At 50.5% G+C, this 25,793-nt stretch overlaps 2 protein-coding genes across 6 annotated transcripts in view; one reads left to right on the forward strand and one right to left on the reverse strand.

The window, feature by feature from the left end:
* The window catches only part of BRF1 (BRF1 general transcription factor IIIB subunit), a 307,644-nt gene that overhangs the window by 191,648 nt on the left and 90,203 nt on the right, over positions 1-25,793 (reverse strand). For both annotated transcript variants that reach the window (XM_077323870.1, XM_077323871.1), the window contains exons 4-5: positions 22,924-22,955; positions 11,553-11,625 (exon numbers count right to left, since the gene is read on the reverse strand). In XM_077323870.1, coding sequence (XP_077179985.1) covers positions 11,553-11,625; positions 22,924-22,955 — 105 coding nt within the window. The remainder of the gene's footprint in view (positions 1-11,552; positions 11,626-22,923; positions 22,956-25,793) is intronic.
* Positions 207-5,163, forward strand: BTBD6 (BTB domain containing 6). 4 transcript variants are annotated; one of them, XM_077323868.1, is made up of 5 exons: positions 207-585; positions 2,191-2,476; positions 2,928-3,018; positions 3,459-3,577; positions 3,747-5,163. In XM_077323868.1, exons 2-5 carry the CDS (start codon positions 2,280-2,282, stop codon positions 4,777-4,779), a joined length of 1,440 nt encoding a protein of 479 aa, XP_077179983.1. In that variant the 5' UTR covers positions 207-585; positions 2,191-2,279; the 3' UTR covers positions 4,780-5,163. The 4 variants fall into 4 exon arrangements, with proteins under 4 accessions (XP_077179983.1, XP_077179982.1, XP_077179981.1 ...); XM_077323867.1 differs by lacking the exon at positions 207-585 and adding an exon at positions 1,686-1,898; XM_077323866.1 differs by lacking the exon at positions 207-585 and having other exon boundaries at positions 2,119-2,476.

A 25,793-nucleotide genomic window follows, 5' to 3' on the forward strand; every position in this document is an offset into this window, starting at 1 on the left:
CTCCCCGGACACGCACTTCCAAAGAATCAACTTTCTTCCCATCATTGTCCAGCTTTCCCGTCCATAAAAGGCAACAGAGGACGGATGTGTGCAAGTGCAACCAGAACCAGGTTCCTGGAAGCCACCAAGGCCTCTCCCAGCCGGTGGCCAACGCTTCCGGGAGATCGGCCCCCTTTCCCTAGACTAGCAGCGCCAACCCTCCCTGCTGCGCCCAGAGGATCAGCCCCTAAGCCCCCGGCCAGGGCGAGGGACCCCGAGACCCCCTCCGCGCTGCCTCCAGCCTCTCCCCCGCGCGCTGCAAAGCCCCCCGCGCGCGATCCCTCTGCTCCGAGCCAGCGGGGAAGGCCGAGCGCCACGCAGAAGGAGCAGGGGCGCCCTCGCTCGGCCCGGCTCGCAAGGAGCCCGCCCGGGTCCGCCGCCGCTTGCAGCCTGAGTCGACGAGCCGGCCCCTCCCGTCCGCCTGATGCTGCTGCTGCTGCTGCTGCAGCCACGGTGCCTTCGCCCCGCTCGCATCATGGCTTCGCCGTCCGCGGCTCAGCCCGCCGTGCAAACTTTCCCGGCCGGCTCTGGCCCGGGGGGCGCCTGGTAAGGAGCGGAGAGCCGGGGCTGGGGTGCGGAAGGGTGGGGTGGGGGGCGCTTTTAATAGCCAGCGATCGGGCAGGGCGGAGCGAGGGGGGGGGGAGAGGCTGGATCGGAGCCTGCCGCGTTGCCAGGGCGCCGCCGAGTTGGCCAAGTGCTGCGCTCTCCGGCCGAGGGAGGCGACCGCGGCGGCTGCGGAGGAGCTTCTCGGGGACGGAGATCGCCCAGGCCGGCCGGGCCTCCGCGGCCAAAGCGACCTGAGCAGGGGTGGGTGGGTGGGTGGGGTGGGGGTGCTTGGAAAGGGTGCGGGGGTCCCGTGCACATGCGGCGCGATTATCCCAGGCGCCAAACTTTCCTCCTTGCCCAACCCGGTTTGCAAGAGGCGGGTCATGCTTGCTGCCGTCGCTAGGCCAGCGGAGGGGAACTTGCGAGCGCGGATTTGGGTTTACTGTGCATTTCCCCCATGGAGGCAGGAGGGAGGGAGGGAGGGAGAGGGGGGAGGGAGCGAGGCCGGGGGCGGGCGGCGAGAGAATGACATATTGTCTGGCGAGGGAGGGGCGGCGGCACGGAGGCCGCCCCGCCCCTCCCCTCCTGGCCCGGCCCGCCGCCGCGTCCCCATTGGCGCAGGCCCCGGTGACGCGCGCAGCTGCGGCTGGCTATTTGAGGCAGGAGGAGGAGGAGGAGGGGGGGAGGAGAGGCGGCGGCGGCGGCAGGAGCAGCAGCGACAGCGCCAGCACGGAGGAGACGGTCCGGGAGGCGTGCGGCACGTCTGAACGCGGACGGACACGGGTCTCCGGCGCGCTTGCAACGCGGACGCGGCTCCGGGAAGGCGACGCGGGGCTCCCGGGGAGGAGGAGCAGCAGCAACAGCAGCCCCGCCGCGGGCACCGAAGGGAGCTCCGCCTGCCCGAGCGGGATTACAACCCCCCCCCTCCTGCTCCTCCTCCTCCGCTCCCCCCTCCGCGGCCATCTGCGGCTTGCTGCGAGAGAGGCGTCGCTTTGCCAAACTTGGATCGCCGCCTTGGCGCGTCCCGGATCGCCGCCGCGGGGGATTGGGGCTTGTTGTTCGGGGGAAGCGACGCGGGACTCCCGTTTGCAGCAGAGAGAGCGGAGGGAAGTCTTCGCGGAGAAGCGGCGCCCGCTGAGTCTCCCCCGGCCGGACTTCGGGGGAGCGGCCGCGTCCTGCAAGGGAGAGCCGACGACGCGCGCTTGATTCGGATCGAGGGGGAGGGGAAGGGAGCGCGCGCGCTCGCTCGCTCCGGATTAAGCCCGGGACGCCGCCTCTTGGCCCCGCCCCTCGCCGCTCCTCTTCCCGGCCAGGTGAGCCGCCGGCGATGAGTCATTAGGGCATCCTCCCGCCTCCGCCTCCTCCTCCTCCTCCTTGTGGAACACAAAAGAGCTGCCCAAATTTGCCTGGCCAGAGCTGGGGCTGAGCTCCTCCAGCAGCCAAGCGGGTCCCCTCGGAGCCTTTCGGGACTGTGCGTGGATGCGGCGGCCATAGCCGGAGGGGCCAGATCTCTCTCTCTCTCTGCCCGCCCACCGATGCCCCCGGGCCATGTTGGCATCCGAGGCCGGGCCATGAAGTGTTTGACTTTCTTTCTTCTGCTTCCAGAGACCTTGAAGAAGTCCAAGCGGAGCGTGCGGGCCGCCAAGGGGCCAGCATGCTATGAGAGCGGCCGCCCCGGCGCCCTCCCGAAGAAGATGGCTGCGGAACTTTATCCGCCCAGCGCCCCCAACACCAACCTCGCCCACAGCAACGCCGCCGCCAACAGCAAGAAGAACGCTCTGCAGCTCCAGCACAGCGCCCAGCCCCCGCCGCCCCCGCCCCTGCACAACCTCAACAACAACCACCTGGAGAGCGCCAACTGGCAGTCCTGCCACCCCACCCTGCGAGAGAGGTGAGCCCCCCCCCCCTGCGGGCGAGCAGACAGGGAGCCACACGGGCTCACTAAACCCGCAGGCGCCGGGGATCAGATGCGGGCAACTTTGGCTGCCCGACTTGTCTTACCTGCCCCTTTTGAGGGCGGCCAGGCCCCAGGGGGAAGAGTTGCTGGCCAGGACCTATGGGGCAGGGGTGCTCGTCTCTAGGTCAGAGGGCTGGGGAATCTCTAATCTCTACCTGAACATGCACGCTTTTGCATCGCCCCGTCTATCCCCAAACCTCCAGGTGGAGCTGGCGATTCTAACCTGGGACAAGACAGGGAAGGGTGGGCAGTATCCAAAGAAGAGAGCAATGCAAAAGATTGAAGGACTTGGCAGAGCTGTGAAATCGGGCTGGTTTCGGTTACTGCTGGTTTGTTTACTAGGCCCTTTCTCTCTCCCCCCCCCCTTCCTCCTGTAAACCTGCAGGAACGCACTCATGTTCAATAACGAGTTGATGGCCGACGTGCATTTTATTGTGGGCCCCATGGGGGCGGCCAAGAAAGTTCCGGCTCACAAGGTTTGTGGTGGGAATTCCCCCTCTCTCCCGGTACCCTGACAGGGATCCCACCCGGGGTACTCCGGACAGGTTTATCTAAAGATGCTTGACACGCACACACACATCCCCTTCCCCAGTTTTTGCTAGCTACTCCCCTCAAGCTCTTCCAGAACCCCTAAAATAATATTGTCAACAATGCAGTGCAACAGTATTCTAAATACGCAAAGATTGGGGGAAAGGGTGCATGCTGAAAACAGCTGACACCATATACTGAGCATCTTTTAGAGGGAACTAGCCGCATTAATGCGTCCCAGTCCAAGCCTTATAGCAAAAAGGCTGCCCTGGGAGGGAGGCATTTCCTGCCCTTTAGCATTCCTGCAGACTTCTCTGCTGTGGTCTCACGGGAGCTGCCAACGTGCTGGCTCTGACTCGGGCTATTTTGTTTTGTTTGTTTTACACAGTACGTTTTGGCAGTGGGTAGCTCTGTCTTCTATGCTATGTTTTACGGAGATCTTGCAGAGGTCAAATCTGAAATCCATATCCCAGATGTGGAGCCTGCAGCTTTCCTAATCTTATTAAAGTAAGTAGCGAGTCAAGACAGCTTGGGATGACGCCTTGTTGTTGTTTTTCCTACGTCATTTAGTGGCGTGGAAAAAAATGCCTTTCGGTGTTGGGCAGGATGTGAAATTCACGCTTAGGTGCAGAATGTATCCTTTTGCTCAAAGGGGGTGTCCTTTTCTCCCCGACAGGTACATGTACAGCGACGAAATCGACCTGGAAGCGGACACGGTGCTGGCTACCCTCTACGCGGCCAAGAAGTACATCGTCCCCGCGCTGGCAAAGGCCTGCGTCAATTTTCTGGAGACCAGCCTAGAAGCCAAGAACGCCTGCGTCCTGCTGTCTCAGAGCAGGCTCTTCGAGGAGCCGGAGCTGACGCAGCGCTGCTGGGAGGTCATCGACGCCCAAGCCGAGATGGCGCTCAAATCGGAGGGCTTCTGCGAGATCGACCAGCAGACGCTGGAGATCATCGTCACCCGGGAGGCGCTGAACACGAAGGAGGTGGTGGTCTTCGAGGCCGTCCTGAACTGGGCCGAGGCCGAGTGCAGAAGGCAGGGCCTGCCCGTCACGCCCCGGAACAAGCGGAATGTATTGGGGAAAGCTTTGTACTTGGTACGGATCCCGACCATGACTCTGGAGGAGTTCGCCAACGGAGCGGCTCAGTCCGACATCCTCACGCTGGAGGAGAGGCACAACATTTTCCTCTGGTACACGGCCGCCAACAAGCCCACGCTCGAGTTCCCCTTGACGAAACGGAAGGGGCTCGTGCCGCAAAGGTGCCACCGGTTCCAGTCCTCCGCCTACCGGAGCAACCAGTGGCGGTACCGCGGGCGCTGCGACAGCATCCAGTTCGCTGTCGACAAACGGATATTTATCGCCGGGCTGGGGCTGTACGGGTCCAGTTCGGGGAAGGCCGAGTACAGCGTCAAAATCGAACTGAAGCGTCTGGGAGCCGTCCTGGCCCAGAACCTGACCAAGTTCACCTCCGACGGATCTAGTAACACTTTTTCGGTGTGGTTCGAGCACCCCGTGCAGGTGGAGCAGGACACTTTTTACAACGTCAGCGCCATCCTGGACGGCAACGAACTCAGTTATTTCGGCCAAGAGGGGATGACCGAGGTGCAGTGTGGCAAAGTGACGTTCCAGTTCCAGTGCTCTTCGGACAGCACCAACGGCACGGGGGTGCAGGGGGGCCAGATCCCGGAACTCATTTTCTATGCATGACGCATTTCACTTAGGTTGTGTTCCAAGCACTGCTATGCACGCGGGGAAAGGATGCTCTCAATGCAGCTGCCACCGCAGCACGGAATGCGACCGCTACTTACTTACTTACCATCCGGCTAGCCGACTAAGTGAAGGAATGCTCTTGAATTTAATCTTATTTTATTTATTCCTAAGCTATTTGACTTAATTATTAAACTGCGCCACGCAGGAGAAAAGCAGAGGGAGGAAGGGGGAGATAAGGTCTAAAGTTTTGCACGTACCGTGCGTTTATTTTGTATATAGATAAAAAAAAAAAACTAACTCACAGCTGACTCAAACGGAATGTTCTAAAGTAGAGCGGTTTGAGGATGTTGGATATAAAAAACGTTTTTACTTGTCCTAAAACCTGTTTGTGCTTTGTCGAGTGGCAGTTCCCTCCACGGCTTGTTTCTACGTTAGCGGGCCTCGGCGCTAAAAGGTGGCGATCCTTTACCTATTTATGCAAACTTAAAGAGTCCGCTGGTAACAATAGGAGCCGAACTCCTCCCATAACACAATGTAGGGCTGCACTGCATAAGGAACGGCTGCTGTGTTGTTCACCAAGGTTTTTGCAACAGCTTGAAATAGGTGGGCTTCGGCAGTGACAGCAAACCAAAATCCTCACCTTCCTGAGCAGTGACAGGCAGAAAGTTCCAATTTTTCCACCCCAGAGATGTAAATATGGTCTGTTTATCTAGAGTTGCTGTGCTGCAAATCAACCTTGTGAGAGGGAATAAAATGGGCAACACCCCCCCCCTTCACACCCCCACCTAGTGCTGATATATAAGCAAGGCTTGTGCATGATACATTTGCCTTCATAACTACTCCTGAACCTGATTTCCAGACAGCAGTAGCGGAAAAGATTACGGCAATAAGGGCTGGGTCCTTTGGGTTTCCCCTGCCACCCAAAAGATATGGCTTTGCCAACAGACTATCACGCAGGTTGTGATGAGAAGGGGAATCCACCATGGTCGCTTCTCCATTCCTTGGCAATGGGGCTGAACACGCCTTCTCTGCTGAGACTGGCAGCAGCTTTCCAGGTTCTTAGGCTGAGATTCTGTGCCTCACCTGCTACGTGGTCCTTTTGACTAGGGATGCTGAGGAGCGAACCGATGGCCTTCTGCAGGCTAAGAAGATACTCTGCCACACACAGCCCCTTCCTAGCTACCTCATAGTGAGCCAGATCGTCGTCACATCATGATCATTATTGCCAACTGCGTCTTACTTTTTGGGGGTAAAGAGGCCTTTCACATCACCTGCAGATGTGAGGGTGATCTGGCTGTGACATCTGTCACCCCATTGATCACCTGGGTCGATTTGGCTGATCTGGCAGGCTAGGCGGGTGTCCCCTACTTCCCCTGACTGATGTGCGTCCCTCCCGAAGCTGCAAACTCAGTGGAAGGGGGCGACCGTCCCAGATGGGAGTGTACCATTCTTCAGTAAAGGGTATACCTGCTACCTGGCCTTCTTCACTGGAGGTGGAACAGGGGACTTTCTGCAGGGATAACAGATTCTCTACCGCTGAGCATCCCTCTCCACTTTGAGAGTGGGAAGAAGACTGGGCACATAAGCCCTGCTAAGTAACAAAAATCTGATTTTCATACTGCCACAGTCTCCTTGAGAGGACTGTTCTATCAGTTCCTCCATTTACACCTAGACGGAAGATCCAAACACGGGCAACAAAAAGTCTACTAGCTGGTCTCATGTCCCACGTGAGGCAGCATAGTGGAGTGGCTAGAGCAGGGTTTCGTGACAGCCCTGGAAGGGTTCCCTTTATGGGTAGGAGTTAAATCAGTTTTTTTATATATATTATTAATTTGTTATAATGTTTTTCGGATGATGTGGCTGTACATGGTGATGTTGATCCCCGCTTTCAGAATGGCCAGTGATGGGCCTGGAGGGGAAGGGAAGGGGGCTCAGGAAGGTGTATGCTGAAGAAGAGTTGGTTCTTATATGCCACTTTTCTCTACTGGAAGGGGTCTCAAAGCGGCTTACATACCCCTTCCCTTTCTTCTCCCCACAACAGACGCCCTGTGAGGTGGGTGAGGCTGAGAGAGCCCTAATATTTCTGAAGAAGAAGAGCTGGTTCTTATATGCCCCTTTTTCTACCCGAAGGAGTCTCAAAGCAGCCTACATTCCCCTTTCCTCTCCCCACAACAGACACCCTGTGAGAAAGGTGAGGCTGAGAGAGCCCTGAGATTACTGAAGAAGAAGAAGAAGAGTTGGTTCTTATATGCCGCTTTTCTCTACCCAAAGGAGTCTCAAAGTGGCTTACATTCACCTTTCCTTTCCTCTCCCCACAACAGACACCCTGTGAGGTGGGTGAGCCTGAGAGAGCCCCGATATTGCGGCTCGGTCAGAACACCTTTATCAGTGCTGTGGAAAGCTCAAGGTCACCTAGCTGGCTGCATGTGGGGAGCGGGGAATCAAACCCGGCTCGCCAGATTAGAAGTCTGCACTCCTAATCGGTACACAAAGCTGCACAGCTATGCTTCCCAACTATATTTTGCATGATCATGCTGCACAGCCTGAAGAAAGTTTCAGTGGGTTCTCAATGGTAAAAAGTTGAGAAAGAGTTAGAGTGTCACACTCGGCTCTGGGGTACCCAGGATCGAAATCTCCACTCTTCTGTTGAAGCCTGCTGGGTGATGTTTGGCAAATCGCCTATTCAGCTTAACCTACCCTACAGGGCTGTTGTGAGAATGAAGGAGAACGATGTAAACTGCTTTGGGAGACGCCCTTTGGGGGGAAAATAAAATCAGACTAAAATCACTGGAGGCTGGGAAACGGGACATGTTTACTGCCCCCTTTTCAGCTATGAGAACGAGGTCCAGTTAAAGGCAGAGATTTTACCATATATATACTTTATAAATCTTGTTTTCTAAATTCTTTTGACACCTGTGCTCTTACAGTCTTTCTTAGAGGTAGTCTGCTACAACTCATGCCTCTAAAGTCTGGGAGCTCCCCAGCCTTTCCCCTATATCCTGCCTCAATAGACCTGACCATATTTCCAGCCCAATTACAGGGTTCCTTGAAGCCTGAAAAAAAAAATTTTTCAGGGGCTCCTGCATGGACATGAGGTTGAAAAGACTACTCTAGAGCAGGGGTAGTCAACCTGTGGTCCTCCAGATGTTTATGGACTACAATTCCCATAAGCCCCTGCCAGCGAATGCTGGCAGTGGCTTATGGGAATTGTAGTCCATGAACATCTGGAGGACCACAGGTTGACTACCCCTGCTCTAGAGTGATCTAGGATAAAACTGGTTGTGCAAAATGGGTTGGGCAAACCCGGTCAAGTATCACCGCTCTTACAAAATCAGACACTGCGGGCAAAATACAGATACACAAGGTCATCCTGAATTGGGGCAGGCTATTAAGGAGGGCGTGTTCATTTGGCCTAATAATATATTTGCTTGGATAGAAAAAATAGCGCAATTAGATTGGTGTGACTGAGGGTGGGGGAAGGGTAGATTTGTCACTTCCCAAACTTTCGTTGCCACATGGTAGATGGAGTTTTGTTTGTTTGTAGTTTATATTTATTATATTTTTAGACTGCCCTCCCAGCAAGCTGGCTCAGGGCAGTGTACACAGATATAGAAATACAGCAATGGTAGTAAAATTAACTTGCAATTTTTGAAATTACAAGTTAGAGCATGTTTTTAAAAAAGCAGCGATTATATACTGTGAATATTGAATTCTCCCGGAAATGCAAGAAGATCTGAGAGAGGTCAATACATAAATAGATGGACCAAAGGGAATGATCCTCCAGGCCTTCCTCTCCTCTACCATTCCCCGGAGTCCATTTAAGTTTGCACTGACTGCTTCAGTGACTCCATCCAGCCACCTCATTCTCTGTCATCCCCTTCTTCTTTTGCCCTCAACCGCTCCCAGCATTAGGCTCTTCTCCAGGGAGCCCTTCCTTCTCATGAGGTGGCCAAAGTATTTGAGCTTCATCTTCAGGATCTGGCCTTCTAAGGAGCAGTCAGGGCTGATCTCCTCTCCTCTAGGACTGACCAGAGTTCCATCTTACAGGCCCTGCGGAATGGCTTTTTTAAATTTAATGTATAGGATTTTGATGTATTTTTATATTTATTGGAACGGATATTTTTAATTTTTTTTTCAAACTGATAGAGGATTTCAAAAATATTTTTGCAATATGGCACGAGAGCCGGCTATGCCGTCAAAAACATACGCCTACATAGTGCCTTAATTTTCTCTGTGGGGCCTGAGCATGATTTTTGGCCATTATACAGGAACCATATTGCAAGATTACCCTCAAACAAAAGGATCAAAGAAAAAAAAAAGTAGCTGAACAACTTTGGGACACTCCCATGTTAGGATTCCCAATACAAATCCTTACTGATGAGTCAATTGTATACGAGTTTCTGTAACTCAATCATGCCAAATAGCTGGTGTGGGAGCAATGTTTGTGGCTCTTTTGACACACTGCTTGTGGCTCTTCTGAGCACTGTTTCCCCGCATAGCGCCTGCCCTACATTTCAGGAAACCAGGAAGGCCCTTGCCCAACAGGGCTTCTGAGTGGCCAGTGGTTCGCACCTTGAAACAGCCACTGTCAAAGGAAATGGAAAGCTGCAGGCCTCCCTGTGGTGCAGGCCTCATGCCAGAGATGAAAACAAGTCCTTTTGGCTCATGATCATTGCAAACGTGGCTGTCTCTGAGCGGCAGAGCGAGCAGCCCGGCTTTAACAAAACGAGACTCCAGCCATGTTTGGTGGCCTCAATTGTACTTATTATAAAACCAACATTCTGTAAAACACCCCAAGCAGCCATGTTTCCCAGCATGAAAAGCAAGTTAGTCCGATGGCATTTGGAATAGCTGTGGCTAGGAGAGACATGTCAAGCCACCTATGGCCTATCGGTGTGCTGAACTGCTCTCTCGGCCCTGCCTGTCCGTTTTGGTTGACCGTGGCTGCAATTTTGGTCTTCAATCGAGGTTAAGCAGAGGCTTTAGACAGTTTGTGGTCAATTTTGGAACCTTATGGCCTTCCCTGCTTGAAATATTAAGTATATGCAATCACCAATTTTGTGGGCATTTGCAACAAGCTGTACGCTTCTGGAGGAACACAATGGTCCATCAGAGTCACCCAGCAGGCTTACAACTGCCTATCCTTCCTCTCCCCACGACAAGACAACCTGTGAGGGAAGGGACTGGAAAAGCTCTGAAGGAACTGTCAATGGCCAAAGATGGCTGCATACAGAGGAGTGGGGAATCAAACCCAGTTCTCCAAATTAGAGACCCCCACTCTTAATCATGACACCACGCTGGCTCTCTTAAGAGACATACAGAAGTGATGTGCCATTGCCTGCCTGCACATCACAGTATCTTCCTCGGTGGTCTCCCATCCACACACTAACCATGGCTTACCCTGCTTAGCTTGTGAGATCTGACAAGCTTGGCCTAGCCTGGGCTATTCAGACTCCTGAAAAGATGATCGCAACCACCAAAATAGCAACTGCCTTCTGCCTGCAGTGGAAGATCACTTGGTTCAAATCAAACCTGAGGGTGATTTGGGGGGGGGGGGGTTGTTTCATGATCTAGATCAGGCTTTCTCAACCAGGGCTTCCTGACAGCCCTTGGGATGGTTTCCCGAAGGGGAGGAAGTAATTATCAATAAAACATATTTTCCAAAACAACAGGTCACTCGCTAACTGATTGGCCCTCAGCCAGGAATGGCCATCCCATGTAGCGTAACCCCTATTGGGAGGGAGCCCTCAGCCGGGAAGGGCTGATAAGGAGTCAGCTTTCCGCCCCCAACTTCGGAACTGGCCAGGTGGAAGCACAGGTAGCCCCACTGAGTAGCCCAGTCCTAGAAAGGGTGGGGGGGGGGGCAGCCAGCCTCATTGCATTGCCCAGGTGTAGAAGTTGGGGAGGCAGGGGAAGAATCAGAGCCCTTTTCTCCAGGGGAACTGATCTCTGCAGTCTGATGAAGGCTTATCTAAATCTTGTGGCTATCCTTTCCCATACACTCCCACGCAACTCTGTTACAGGGCAGTTCTAGACAACAAACACACCCAAAGCAGCCTTATACTGAATCAGATCATCTATCCCTCAAGGTCAGGGTTGTCTACTCATCAGACTGGCAGTGGTTCTCCGGGGTCTCAGGCAGAGGTCTTTCACACCACCTACCCACCCAAAGCTTTTAACTGGAAACATCGGGGATTGAACCTGTGACGTTATGCACATCAAGCAGATTCCCTGCCATTCAGCCATAGCCACTCCCCATCAAAGCGGGTTGACTTTCCTATCAGTTAAGGACACACACCCACACTAGGGATACTACTTACAGTCGCTGCAGTTTTCAGCACTCAGCTACCACGAATCAGTTTCACAAGTGGTTAATGTTCAGTATTTGTTAACAGTACCATTTGATCTGTTTCTCAGGCTCGACCAAAGCTGTATGTTTTACCGGTACTCAAAATGCAAACTTACAGAAGCTAACCAGAAGAGGAAACCGTGTCTTGTTCGAGCCGGATAACGAGAGAACCTCCCACCCCCCAAAAAATCTGAGAGAAACCCCAGCAGCATTTTTCTACTCTAAGGTTAACTCTCCACTTCAACGGGCAGCTTTCACCTCTGGGCTCACCTGGGTTTAATTTTGAAATGCCTTTTTAATATACGCTTTAATGCATTATTTAAATGTTTCAGATGCAGGAATCTGCTAGGAAATTATGGCCACAAGCATAACCCACGTAACCGAACGCCAATTCTCACTTAAAAAAAAAAAAATAACTTACCTATTGCAGGAGCGTTTATGCAGAGCTCTCTGGCCAGCAAGAGGAAAGTTTTTCCTAGTACGTAGACATTCACCTGTACAATAAGAAGGGGGAAAAGTTAAATCTGCCCAACTGTATCCTCTATCAGGCCAACTGGCCTTCTAGTCTAGCATCCCTTCTCATACAATAGCTAATTAGTAAGACATGAAAGAAGCCATGTTGAATCAGGACACGCAGTAATGGGTTTAAACTTCAAGTACAACAATATAGGCTAGATATCAGGGAAAAAATGTTCACAGTCAGAGTAGTTCAGCAGTGGAATAGGCTGCCTAAGGAGGTGGTGAGCTCCCCCTCACTGGCAGTCTTCAAGCAAAGGTTTTCTTGGATGCTTTAGGATGCTTTGGGCTGATCCTGCGTTGAGCAGGGGGTTGGACTAGATGGCCTGTATGGCCCCTTCCAACTCTATGATTCTGTGATTCTATGATTCTAGGTTAAATTTGAAGTCCAACTGTGTCAACACAGGGGCCAACAGAAGGTCCTCTTGCGGGGCTAGAAGCCCTCCCACTTTTGCCTCCCAAGAACCAAGAATACGGAGCATCGCTGCCCCGGACAGACAGTTCCATCTATACTTTGTGGCTAATAGCCATTTAGGGACCTTTGTGACACGTTTATCCAATTCCCTCTTAAAGCTGTCTGTGCTTGTAGCCACCACCACTTCCTGTGGCAATCAATTTCATGTGTTAATTCCTCCTTGGGCAACCAAAAAAAATGTCCCTGGAAAGCCTATGAACAACAGGTAAAAGACCAATACACACATCCCAGCACTGGTGTTCAAAGGGTTACTCATGTGAATGTGGAGGTTCCATTGAGGCTGATATACCAACCTGCCATTAAACTGTGCAGCCCTCCCTTAAGCGAGCTGGGCTAATAACCACTCCTGAATCCTGTGGCAGTGCATTAGAATAATAGAATCCCAGAGTGGGAAGGGGCCATCCAGGCCATCTAGTCCCACCTCCTGCTCAATGCAGGGTCAGCCTCAAGCATCCAAGAGAAGGATCTGTCCAGCCGCTGCTTGGAGACAGCCAGTGAGGGGGAGCTCCCCACCTCCTTAGGCAGCCCCTTTCACTGCTGAACTAGACTCCTAGAATCCTAGAGTGGGAAGGGGCCACCCAGGCCATCTAGTCCCACCTCCTGCTCAATGCAGGATCAGCCTCAAGCATCCAGGAGAAGGACCTGTCCAGCTGCTGCTTGAAGACCTCCAGTGAGGGGGAGCTCCCCACCTCCTTAGGCAGCCCCTTCCACTGCTGAACTAGACTCATAGAATCCTAGAGTGGGAAGGGGCCATCCAGGCCATCTAGTCCCACCCCCTGCTCAAGGCAGGATCAGCCTCAAGCATCCAGGAGAAGGATTTGTCCAGCCGCTGCTTGAAGACCACCAGTGAGGGGGAGCTCCCCACCTCCTTAGGCAGCCCCTTCCACTGCTGAACTAGACTCCTAGAATCCTAGAGTGGGAAGGGGCCATCCAGGCCATCTAGTCCCACCCCCTGCTCAAGGCAGGATCAGCCTCAAGCAACCAGGAGAAGGATTTGTCCAGCCGCTGCTTGAAGACCACCAGTGAGGGGGAGCTCCCCACCTCCTTAGGCAGCCCCTTCCACTGCTGAACTAGACTCCTAGAATCCTAGAGTGGGAAGGGGCCATCCAGGCAATCTAGTCCCACCCCCTTCTCAATGCAGGATCAGCCTCAAGCATCCAGAAGGATTTGTCCAGCTGCTGCTTGAAGACTGCCAGTGAGGGGGAGCTCCCCACCTCCTTAGGCTGCCCCTTCCACTGCTGAACTACACTGACTGTGAATTCCCCCCCCCCTGATATTTTTTATTGTTGTGGTTGTTGTTGTTATTTGGATTTCTAGCCCGCCACTCCCCAAATGGCTCGTGGCGAGATACAACATACATAAAAACCCCAATAAAACTCCCCTAAAACGCCAAAACAACCCAATAAAATACACAAAACAATACACAAGATATCCAGAAGTGGCGGAAATTGCATATAACTGAACCTAACCCACTATCCACCATGGGGGGGGAAAGGGGTTGTTGACCTCTGCTATAAGAGTCACCCGGGGGGGGGGGCGGCTCTTCCTTCGCGTGCCGACCTCAACCATAAACCATTTTGCAGGCCCTGCAGAATGCCAGAAGTTCCCGCAGGGCCTGTAGATCGTCCGGGAGCTCATTCCACCAGGTAGAGGCCAGGACCAAAAAGGCCCTGGCCCTAGTCGAGGCCAGACATGCTTCCCGAGGCCCAGGTATCCCCAACAGATTTGAACCCGCAGAGCGTAAAACCTTGTGGGGGGCATAGGGCGAGAGGCGGTCCTTCAAGTATGTGGGTCCCACACCGCACAGGGCCTTAACGGTTAATACAAAAACCTTGAACCGGATCTGGGCAGTAACCGGTAGCCAATATCATTCTACAGATAGTTTAAACCCATTACTACAGGTCCTCTCTTCTCCTGATCTGTTCTGGGAGCTCATTCCACCAGGTGGGAACAGCTCCCTGACCTCCTCCAAGTGACAACCTTTCAAATCCTTCAAGAGAGCCATCCTGTTCCTGCTCAACCTCCTCTTCTCCAGGCTGAACATTCCCAAGTCCATCAGCCTTTCCTTGTAGGGCTTGGTTCCCAGGCCATGGATTATCCTCAGTTCTCTTCTCTGAACCCTTTCCATTTTGTCCACACCCTTTTTGAAGTTAGGCCTCCAAGGCAATCACAGTCTGAGTGACGTACTTCTTTCATTAAGTGACTCTGATACTTTCCAGCTCTTAGTTTGGAGCTTTTATTGGCTGCTGTACATATTTTATACATGTTTAAAACTGGGGTGCGTTACAGCCAGACCTTTGAAGAAGGCCCTACAAGGGCCGAAACACGTCAGTATTTTGGTTCGCATTGTGCATAGCGTACTGGTTCGCAATAGCCTATGGGCTGGACCTATGTTTTTAATTCCTATAGTTGTTTTTTTAATTGTGCACAATAAAAGTAATGTAATTTTAACAGCTATCCAGACAGTCAACCTTTGTAGGTCCGCACCTAGTCCAACCCCCTGCTCAATATTCAAAAGGAGATGAACGATTCCCTTTCCAACTAATTTTGGGTAGACAGCCGGGCTAGTTTGCAGCAGAAGAGTAAGCTTCAAGGCCAATCGCACTTTAGAGACCTACAAGAACCATGATGTTAAGCCATTTATTATTTTATTTATTATATAGAATCATAGAATCATAGAGTTGGAAGGGGCCTTACAGGCCATCTAGACCAACCCCCTGCTCAACGCAGGATTAGCCCTAAGCATCCTAAGCCCTAAACATCCTACATACTGCCTTCCCCAAAGGCTTAGGGTGGTTCATATAAAAGAGAACAGAAACAATACAGATAACTTAGATTAACAATAATGAAAGAAGTGAAACAACAAGCAACATGGAACAGTAGGAAAAATATGGCAAACATTAAACTCATACTGATAGCCCAGTGGGTTGGGCGGAATTATGGTGGGTGACACAGGAGGGGGCTCAGGAGGAGGGCCCTTGGGAAGTGATGGCACGGGTGGACCTCAACCAAATGCCTGGCGGAGGAGCTCCCTTTTGCAAGCCCTGCGGAACTGTTCAAGTTCCATGAGGGCCCTGATCTCCTCTGGGAGCTCGTTCCACCAGGTGGAGGCCAGGATGGAAAAAGCTCTGGCCCTGGTTGAGGCCAATCAAACTGGGCCAGGGATCACCAGGACGTTGGAAGTGCGATCCCTCAGGTATACTGGGCCCTACGTATGGCCTTAAAGCATCTCTTCCAAGGTTCCTACGACTGGAGGGACAGACATCAAGTAGAGCAGGGGTAGTCAACCTGTGGTCCTCTAGATGTCCATGGACTAGAATTCATTTGTAGTCCATGGACATCTGGAGGACCACAGGTTGACTACCCCTGAAGTAGAGTTTTGAAAGGACGGAAGGAGGTTTAATAGAGCCGTTGAGGCTGCAGAACGCATTTTGTACTTGACTCCCTACCGTCCGTTGGCCAACAGCGAGGGGAGAGTAGAGAAGACATGTATATTGCAGCTCTGTCACCTCACCTTTGACATTCTGGGGGGGAAAGGCGATTCCCTGTCTCGGGCCTATTCCGCTGCTTCCATTTGCAGCTCAGGCCGATGGCAGACAGCTTAGCTATACACAAGAAAACACTCAAGAACGACGTCGCTGGGGAATTCCTGGCCCAAGCGAGCCCAGCGTTTGGTTTTTTTTATCATCAATCGAGAGGAGAAGTCCGTACGCCCCACACGGCATTCTACCCGCCGCTAGGCTGGGTTTCTCCGCGCGGCTCATGCATGTTTAATGTCAGTGCAAAAAGCCATCCAGAAAGTCAGCGGCAAGAAATTGGTTTCGACTCCCTCGGCAAGCGAGCGTTACTGATGCTGGAGTTGGGGGAGGGGGGGGGCCGAATGCAACACTTCGTTTTGGACCTCTCAAATATTTATGAGCGAGAGCCGAGGCATTTCTTTTCCTCTCGGAGAATGCGGAAAATGGCTTTCTTCTTCTTCTTTTCTTTTTTTGATCGCCACCCTGCACTCAAGTGAATCGATAACAGGAATGCAACAGCTACATTATGCCAATTCGCGGCGCTTCGCTGTCCCGTCTTTTGCAAAGCACCTGCCCGCTGTCCGAGCGCTCTCCAGACGCAATGGCCCGTTAAGCGCTCCATCCGCTCTGGGCGGTCCGGTTTGTCCACACCGCTTCCCGTTTCACAAACAGTTCGGGTGATGATTTTAAAAACCACACCTGGCTGTCCTTCTCAGGGTTGCACTAACTCTGAAAGTGGTGGCAGGGCTATCCAGTCACAGCTGACTAATAGTGGCCCCGTAGCATGAATTCCCAACTAGGGTCCCTGGGAGTTCTGGGAGAGTTCCCCAGGGGCTCCACAGCCTTTCCCCTAGAACCATAGAATAGTTGGAAGGGACCTCCTGGGTCATCTAGTCCAACCCCCTGTACTACGCAGGACACTCATAACCCTCTCGCTCATCCACTGTCACCTGCCACCCCCTTAAACCTTCACAGGATCAGCCTCTCCGTCAGATGGCTCTCCAGCCTCTGCTTAAAAATCTCCAAAGATGGAGAACCCACCACCTCCCGAGGAAGCCTGTTCCACTGAGGAACCGCTCTAGCTGTCAGGAACTTCTTCCGGATGTTTAGACTGAATTTCTTTTGAATTAATTTCATCCCATTGATTCTGGTCTGTCCCTCCGGGACAAGAGAAAACAACTCTGCTCCATCCTCTACATGGCAGCCCATTTCAGGCGTGGCCAAACTGTGGCTCTCTCCAGACATGACTATATTATGCAGGCAGGGGCTCATGGGAATGGTAGTCCGCAAACATCCGGACACCACAGTTTGGCCACCCTTACCTTATATCCTGCCTTAACGGACAGCCACAAAATATTCCCAGAATTGCTGTGAAAGTAGAGAACCGGCCACTTCCACTGAACTGGGGTTGACGTTCTTGCATGGTTACTGGGAAAGGGGGCGGAGGCCAGAGGCCTACTCTTGGCCTCCAACTGCCTCCTTTCCCCCCGCCCCCACAGTCCTCCCCAGGCGTGGCCGGGAGGCGTGGCCAGCTGACATCACTTCTGGCCTGGTTCTGGGGCTCCTCGAAGCCTGAAAAATATTTCAGGGGTTCCCACACGGTCAACAGGTTGAAAAAGGCTGCTGCAGGGTCTTCAAGGCAAGGAGGTGGCCTAAAGACCCTCAACTCTCCTGGTACTCTCCCATCCAAACATTAAGCCAGGGCTGACCCTACTTAGCTTCAAGGATCTGACAAGATCAAAGGGCATCAGAGCAAGAGATGAACAGAAGTGGCTTTGTCGTTGCCTGCGTCTGCATAGCAACCCTGGATTTCCTTGGTGGTCTCCCATCCACATACTAAACCTGGCTGTCCCTGCTTAACTTCCGAAATCTTGGGCCATCCAGGGCAGGGGCCAGCCTCCCATTAAAAAGGAAAGAATCTGCACCTAGGACAAGAGTGTTAAGAAGACTTTCTTTGAAAGCCAGTGTGGTGTGATGACTTGGAGAGGCTTAGCAGTGAATTAGAACAGGGCTAGTCAACCTGTGGTCCGCCAGATGTCCATGGACTACAATTCCCTTGAGCCCCTGCCAGCATTTGCTGGCAGGGGCTCATGGGAATTGTGGTCCATGAACATCTGGCGGACGACAGGTTGGCTACCCCTGAATTAGAAGACTGCCCGCTCAAATCTCACCTCTGCACAATCTCTCTTAAGGATGGCTCCCTCACACGTGCGACTCAGAGAAAATATTGCAGGTTTACCTTGCGGCATTCTTGTCTGAGATAAGCACTTTAAACGCTTGAACGTGAGTGCTATTTTAGGCAGGACATTTTCAGTCGTCCATCCCACCTCTTGCATAGGCTGCCATTCTGAGCAACTCCCTGTATTTTATCCACAGCTCTGTGGGCCTGATTCCTAAAGGAAGAGCTGCCGAGCCCTGTTAACACCCAAAGGTCAGTTAAAGACCAGGTGCAAGCTGGTTTGATGTCCTGTTCTTTCTGGCAGCTGCTTTTTAGAGCACAAGGACAACAGGGCTTCCACGTGATAGTTTTCTGTGTAGTTACGATGCCTCAGTCTCCCAGCAGAGGCCATCTCCTTCTGTCCCTGGGAATTTTGAGGTTTTAAAAAATTGAATCAGCAGCTAGACATGGTCATAACATTGTAACGGCGTGTGTCAGGGGTTTTCTGAATTCTAAGATTACTTTTTTTGTAAGTCAGTCGTCCTTTCATTGCAGAGATATGCCTTTCCCCTTAAATCTCTGCAATGAAAAGGGCTAGAGACTTAAGAACATGAGCCCTGTTGGATCAGATGAATGATCTATCTAGTCAGCGTCCTCTCTCACTCAGTGGCCAACCAGTTCCTCTGGCAGGCCAACAACAAGGTGTAGAGGCTGAGGTCTTCCTGTTATGTTGCCTCCTGGCATTAGCTTTCAAAGATGAAAGTTGGGAATTCAGAGGGCCTGGTGTACATATTGTTATGATTGTAATAATATTTAATTGCCAATTTAGGGGGATAGTAGCAGAGAAGTAAATGGCTGTCCTGAATCCAAGGGTACAGAAAACGGCTACTAAAATTCATGTTTGCCCATCCACCCTGCAAAATGCAAAAGAGGGCCACACCAAATACCAAGCCAAAAAGAAATCCGAAAACAAAGTAGGAATGGTGTAGTGGGAAGAAAAACTGATTTCATTCCATTTTTCAGCATAATGGAATATAATAAATTGTCCTCCCACTTCCCACTAAACTGTCTTCTGGTTTTTGTTCCTCCACCCACACAGCAGCCATCCAGGCTGTGACACTTCCCGAAACTTCATAGCCAAGCAAGTCTGAGAAAAATCAGAGACAAGCCAGGGACACCTCGGGAAGGTCACCAATGCACAATGTTATGGGAAAGCAGGAAAACCAAACCCAGCCAAACCAAAAACACTTCCCAGCAGCATCAAACCTTGAGGAAATAATCCATGTAAAAAGAGCCTGAAGCGGACAACAAGCAGGACTGCACAATGGAATAATTATCACGGCCTCTCAGGAGACAACAAGCCTGAGCTAACCTGGGGCCCAAACCCTACGAGGAAAGACTGAGGGACTTGGGAATGTTCAGTCCAGAGAAGAGGAGGTCGAGGGGGGACAGTCCTCTTCAAGGACACTTCTTCAGATACACTAAACCTGGGTATAAGCTTTCATGTGCAAGCACACTTCAGATACCTTGGTATTGTGTGCAAGCACGAAAAAGAAACTGATACCTTTAATAAAACTTTTTTGGTCTTTAAACTTTGTTCTGTTGATTCAGACCAACACAGCTACTCATCGGAAATATTGTGAACTATTAAAATAAAGGTTAAAATAAACTCTCAACCAGAGTTTCTTGACAGCCCTGGAAGGGTTTCCTGAACGGGTGAGAGTTAATTAATTTTATTTATAGAATCATAGAATAATAGAATCATAGAGTTGGAAGGGACTTCCTGGGCCATCTAGTCCAACCCCCTGCACTATGCAGGACACTCACATCCCAATCGCTCATCCACTGTCACCTGCCACCCCCTTGAACCTTCACACAATCAGCTGTCAGATGGCTATCCAGCCTCTGTTTAAAAGTTTCCAAAGGTGGAGAACCCACCACCTCCCGAGGAAGCCTGTTCCACTGAGAAACCGCGGTAACTGTCAGGAACTGCTTCCGGATGTTTAGACGGGTCGATCTAGTCCAGCATCGTGCACTCTGCAGGACACTCACAACCCTATCGCTCATCCATATATACATATGTATGTATGTATGTATGTATGTATGTATGTATGTATGTATGTATGTATGTATGTATGTATGTATGTATGTAAAACATTTAGTCATTATATATGACCATATATGGTCATGTCAGCCTCCCCCCCCCCCCCAGAAAAATGGCCAGTGATGGGCCTGGAGGGGGTGGGAAGGGGAGGGGCCCTGGGTGGGCGTGTCCACAGCTCTGCTCCCCAACCCTGTTCTGCAGGATTGCGCCACTTCTGGGGTTTCTCAAAGCTTCAAGAAGGTTTCAGGGGTTTCTCAATGGTAAAAAAGTTGAGAAAGGCTGCTCTAATTCCTTAGCAACTAGAACCCAAAATTGTTTTCTCTCTTTATCTGTACCTCATGTATATATGAGCCATCGGGTCACAACTGAACTTACGAGGCAAGTGAAAATTAGAGGTGATTTCACCATTGTCTTCCTCTGCAGGACAGACCTCGGTGACCTCCCCTCAAAATACTGACCCTGATTAGCTTCCAAGATCTGATGAGACAGGGCTATATGAACGGCATTCCCTCCCAAAGATCATAGAATCATAGAGTTGGAAGGGGCCATACAGGCCATCTAGTCCAACCCCCTGCTCTCCGCAGGATCAGCCCTAAGCATCCTAAAGCATCCAAGAAAAGTGTGTATCCAGCCTTTGCTTGATGACTGCCAGGGAGGGGGAGCTCACCACCTCCTTAGGCAGCCTATTCCACTGCTGAACTACTCTGACTGTGAAAATCTTTTCCTGATATCTAGCCTATATCGTTGTACTTGTAGTTTAAACCCATTACTGCGTGTCCTCTCCTCTGCAGCCAACGGGAACAGCATCCTGCCCTCCTCCAAGTGACAACCTTTCAAATACTTAAAGAGGGCTATCATGTCCCCTCTCAACCTCCTTGGACACATACAGTAAAATGGACACATACAGTAAAAAAAAATGGATCCTCCTTTCAGATTAATGTTAATAGTGGATTCTGCGTTTGAAAAGGTCAAAGTGCTAGCAAAGTAAGGGGGGGGGACTGAATTCTGACCATGATCCTCTGCTACCTACTAGACCTTCAACATTTAACAGTAGTTCATATAATCAAAAACAGCAGTGGCTGAGAGGAAATCTTGGCTTTTCATCCACCTCCCCACCCACCCCCCGCTGCCATCTATTACATTACATCTATTACTTCTGGCATACTGTTAGCATGGAGGGTATTTTTAGAATTCCTAGTCCCTTTAAGTCTAAAAATTTGTTAAATTACTGCAATTCCAGAATATTCTTTGAAGTACCACGCAGCCAACAAGGGGATGCTGGTTACTAGAGACAGCTGGGAAAGACAAAAATAACCTCCCCTATCGGAGTTGTATATAGAACGTGTTTCGATACAGGGCAGGAAATAGCTTTTTGAGAACCCTTTATGTCCTAATACGCATGCCGACTTGCACATTTCTGTTCAAACACCAAGGACCGCAGCCTAACGCTCCCTTTATTTAGATCTGCATGTGATGGGTTTAGTTTTTCCACATCTCACAGCCCTGACTGACATTTTCAGTTGTGGTCTTTTAGCTGTTCCCTTATCATCGATGCTTTATTATCACTGTTAAAAACCACCTTGCGTTATGCACAGAAGCGAGGCGGCTAAGAGAGGTTTCAAATATTTAAATGGATAAAACTAGCCCCATAAGACAGGCAACAAGCATCACTCACGTCCATTTTGTACAGTTCCCACTATAATTCTCACATTCAGAACAACCCAAGAAACCTCTAATATGATTCTCTCCCTGCTCTGAACAGGATCCCTTTATTGGCATGCAAAGAAAATACAAAGGGGAAGTAGGGCAGCTTGAACTGTCTGTAAAATTTCACCTTGTCCCACCGCATGGAAGGCACAATAATTAGCCCCCAAACTATAACCCTGGGGTTGGAAGTGAACATCGTTGGACCTCCTTCTCCTCCCGCTTTAGTAGTGGGGGTGGGGATGGGATTTTTCTGCCATGTTGGGGGTATCTGAAGTCTTTTAGTGGGAGTTTTAATGGAGTTTTTAAAGACATTGTGATCCACCACGAGCCGGTTAGGGAGTGGCGGGAAATAAATCGAAATATAACAACAACAACAACAACAACAACAACAACTCTCCTGTAAAACGGAGCTCTTCCACCAAGTCTATAGTTGAGGCCAGGGAGAAGAGAAGACCTGTGGAGCCCCCCAGGTAAAGGTATCCCCTGTGCAAGCACCGAGTCATGTCTGACCCTTGGGGTGACGCCCTCCAGCGTTTTCATGGCAGACTCAATACGGGGTGGTTTGCCAGTGCCTTCCCCAGTCATTACCGTTTACCCCCCAGCAAGCTGGGTACTCATTTTACCGACCTCGGAAGGATGGAAGGCTGAGTCAACCTTGAGCCGGCTGCTGGGATCGAACTCCCAGCCTCATGGGCAGAGCTTTCAGATGGCTGCCTTACCACTCTGCGCCACAAGAGGCTCGGGGCCCCCCAAAGGAGGAGCAAAAAAGGGAATGTACTCCACCATATTCTAACAATGGTGGCCAGCAATTTTTCCCCCTAGTCCCCGTGGGAGTAGGTGGGGATTGGGTTTGCCGTCATGTTCTTGCTGTTTTTGTATTTTGCTAATTGTTGTTTTAGTGGGAGTTTTTAGAGTAGTTGCGGTTTACTTATTTTATCTTGTAACCCACCACAAGCCGACTTTGTGAGGAGTGGCAGGTAAATAATAATAATAGTAATAGTAATAGTAATAGTAATAGTAATAGTAATAGTAATAGTAATAGTAATAGTAATAGTAATAGTAATAATAGTAATGATAATAGTATAATAATAATAATTTGTAAAAGGGAGTAAGAGAGAGAGAGACCAAACCCTTGATCTCCAAGTACACAGAGCAATTGTCCCCGATATGCAACCCCTGTGATTTTCCTGTCCCGCACTGCTAAAATCAAAGAGATAATTAAGGCCTCCTGAACAACACTCATGTTACGAACGTGTTTGCAAGGGTTACTATGTCTGAACAGGATTTATTTAAAGGTAAAAGCAGATGCCGTACCTGAAGGAGGTCGCTGAGGTCAAGGAGCATGTCTGTGGTTGAGGTTAAGGAACTTAAGCGCATGTGCTAGCTTGCTGTATGGTCGGTGGGCTGGCAACTAGAAAGAGAAGCAAAAGCATTTCATTCGGAAAGTACGTGAAAACAAACTGTGAGCAATTCATAGAAGAGAATCATCATAGGATCATCAAGTTGGAGGGCACCTCCAGGGTCATCTAGTCCAACCCCCTACAGAATGCAGGAAATTCACAACTACCAGCTCACCCACAGTGACCCCAATTCCGTACCCCATAAACCCTGGCCAGTCTGGCCTGAAGGAAATTTGCCTCCTGGCACCAAAGTAGCGATCGACATTTCCCTGGGCATGCAAGAAAGGGCCCCAAGAGCCAGGCACCGACTGATACAATGACTTCACCCACTCAAAATCTGCCTAAATTCACAGAATCGGCATTTCTGTCCGATGGCTATCTAGCCTCTTCTTAAAAACTTCCAAATAAGGAGGCCCTACCAACTCCCGAGGAAGCCTGTTCCACTGAGGCATCGCTTTAACTGTCAGGGCCTTCTTCCGGATATTTAGCCAAATTTTTGGAATTTACTTTTTCTTCAGTGCAAAGGCAGCATCATACCTTTCCATTAATGTCCAACTTTTTCGAACCTCAGGGCCCCTTTAGAATTTCGGCCCATTGTGGTGGGTGAAGCTACAAAATGGCTGCCACAAGAAAGCGCCAACCACAAAATGGCTGCCATGGGCCGTAAAGCCAACCACACAAAGTCAGGGAGCGACAGTGTGCATAGCTCTAACAGTAAACCTTCCACATTTCAGGCAGAAGCTATGTTTAAAAGGATGCCTTTTAAAAATCAACACAGTGATTTAAAGTATCGTCTTGTGTATACACTTTCAATCATACAGCGACAATTCTCGTGCTGTGGTGACAGCTCCTGCCAAAGCAACTTTTAAGAGATCTACTCAGTAAATCATATCGCCCATGGCCCATGCAAAGACTTGTCTCGCAAGAGGAAAATTTAATACAAGGAAACATTTAATCATGAGATCACTCTGACCTGCAGGTACCTTCACTAACAACGAGAGTAGAACAAATGTTGAGTCCAGGGACACCTTTACGACCAATAACATTTTTTTCTGGGCATAAACTTTAGTGGGCAGACACCCTTCTTCAGGTACATTGAGAAGTCACTATTATATATATAAGCAGAGGGTAAGAAGGGACAATTAGAGACAAGATTAGAGCCAACCTGGGGTAGTGGTTAGGAGCGTGGACCTCTAACCTAGTCAGACGGGTTTGATTCCCCGCTCCTCCTGGGTGACCTTGGGCTCGCCCCAGCACTGAGAAAGCTGTCCTGACTGAACAGTGATATCAGGGCTCTCTCAGCCTCACCTGCCTCACAGGGTGTCTGTTGTGGGGAGAGGAAAGGGAAGGCGCTTTGAGACTCCTTCAGGTAGAGAAAAGTGGCATATAAGAACCAACTCTTCTTCTTCAGTAATATCAGGGCTCTCTTAGCCTCACCTCCCTCACAGGGTGTCTGTTGTGGGGAGAGGAAAGGGAAGGCGCTTTGAGACTCCTTCAGGTAGAGAAAAGTGGCATATAAGAACCAACTCTTCTTCTTCAGTAATCTCAGGGCTCTCTTAGCCTCACCTCCCTCACAGGGTGTCTGTTGTGGGGAGAGGAAAGGGAAGGCGACTGTAAGACGCTTTGAGACTCCTTCTGGGAGAGAAAAGCGGCATATAAGAACCAACTCTTCTTCTTCTACATCGTTATGTTGACCTGCTCCCCCTCCAAAAATGGCCAATGATTGGCGTGGAGGGGGTGGAAAGGGGAGGGGTCCCAGGTGGGCAGGTACACAGTCATGCTTCCGAGCCATATTCTGCATAATCGCAGGGGCCTTGAACATGAAAATCCTTGCTGGCTGAGGATTACTGCACATAGTAGTAACTGAAAGGCAAGTACACTCATTTTAACAACTGTGTTGGATAGGAGGGGTGGCAACAGACACCTGACCCAACCCTGTTCCCAACCTAGCAGAAAAGGCCGCTGGACCATTTCTGCTATCAGGGAGGGGGGGTCAACAGAGTGTGATGTCACATCCAGTGGGAGTGTCTGGATGATGTCACATCCGTTGGCATGTGACTTCTGGGGGTGTGGCAGGGAGATAATGGTCTGCTGTCATCAATTCCAGGAGTTCTCAAAAACTGAAACATGTTTCAGGACTTTCTCAATGGTAAAAAGGTTGAGAAAGGCTGGTGTAGACAAAACTGACTTTGATGGCGCAAGGGTCTGATTCAGCATCAGACAGCTTTATGCATGCCCAGCTGTCTGCATTACCAATGTTGGCGGTTGGTAACCTACAGATCAGAAGAGCCAGAACTGAGTCTTACCTTAGAGATCAAGGTTTTCAGAGTATGAGCTTTCCAGAGGCAAAGTTCCCTTTGTCAGAACTCTGACTCTCAAAAGTTCATACCCTGAAAAAATCTTTTCGGTCTGTAATGCACCGCAGGACTTGGATCTAGCTGTCTTATGGCAGACCTGAAGATTATCAGAAGATAAATTTTGTATTCATCCCAGTTTGTGACAGGTAGACTTTCTATGTGCAAACACTTCAGAGGATCTTCTTGAAAGCAAAGGCCTTTAGAACTGAGTCACTAAAACACAACACCGTACAATGAACTCAAGTAGCACATTAAACAGCTCCCGCATGCAAATATTTCAGGGCATGGATGCCCTTTCCAAATGTTTCCTTCGCTCGTGCCAAGTTGTATCAAGCTTTAGAAGGCTTAGATGCTTTGATGCTTCTTTAAAAAAAATCAAAGCTGGCTTTTTTCGTAATTATAATCCTCCTTTCAACTTTCTTAAAAA

The sequence above is a fragment of the Paroedura picta genome, chromosome 2 (genome assembly GCF_049243985.1).
Source record: "Paroedura picta isolate Pp20150507F chromosome 2, Ppicta_v3.0, whole genome shotgun sequence".
NCBI classification, from domain to species: Eukaryota; Metazoa; Chordata; class Lepidosauria; order Squamata; family Gekkonidae; genus Paroedura; species Paroedura picta.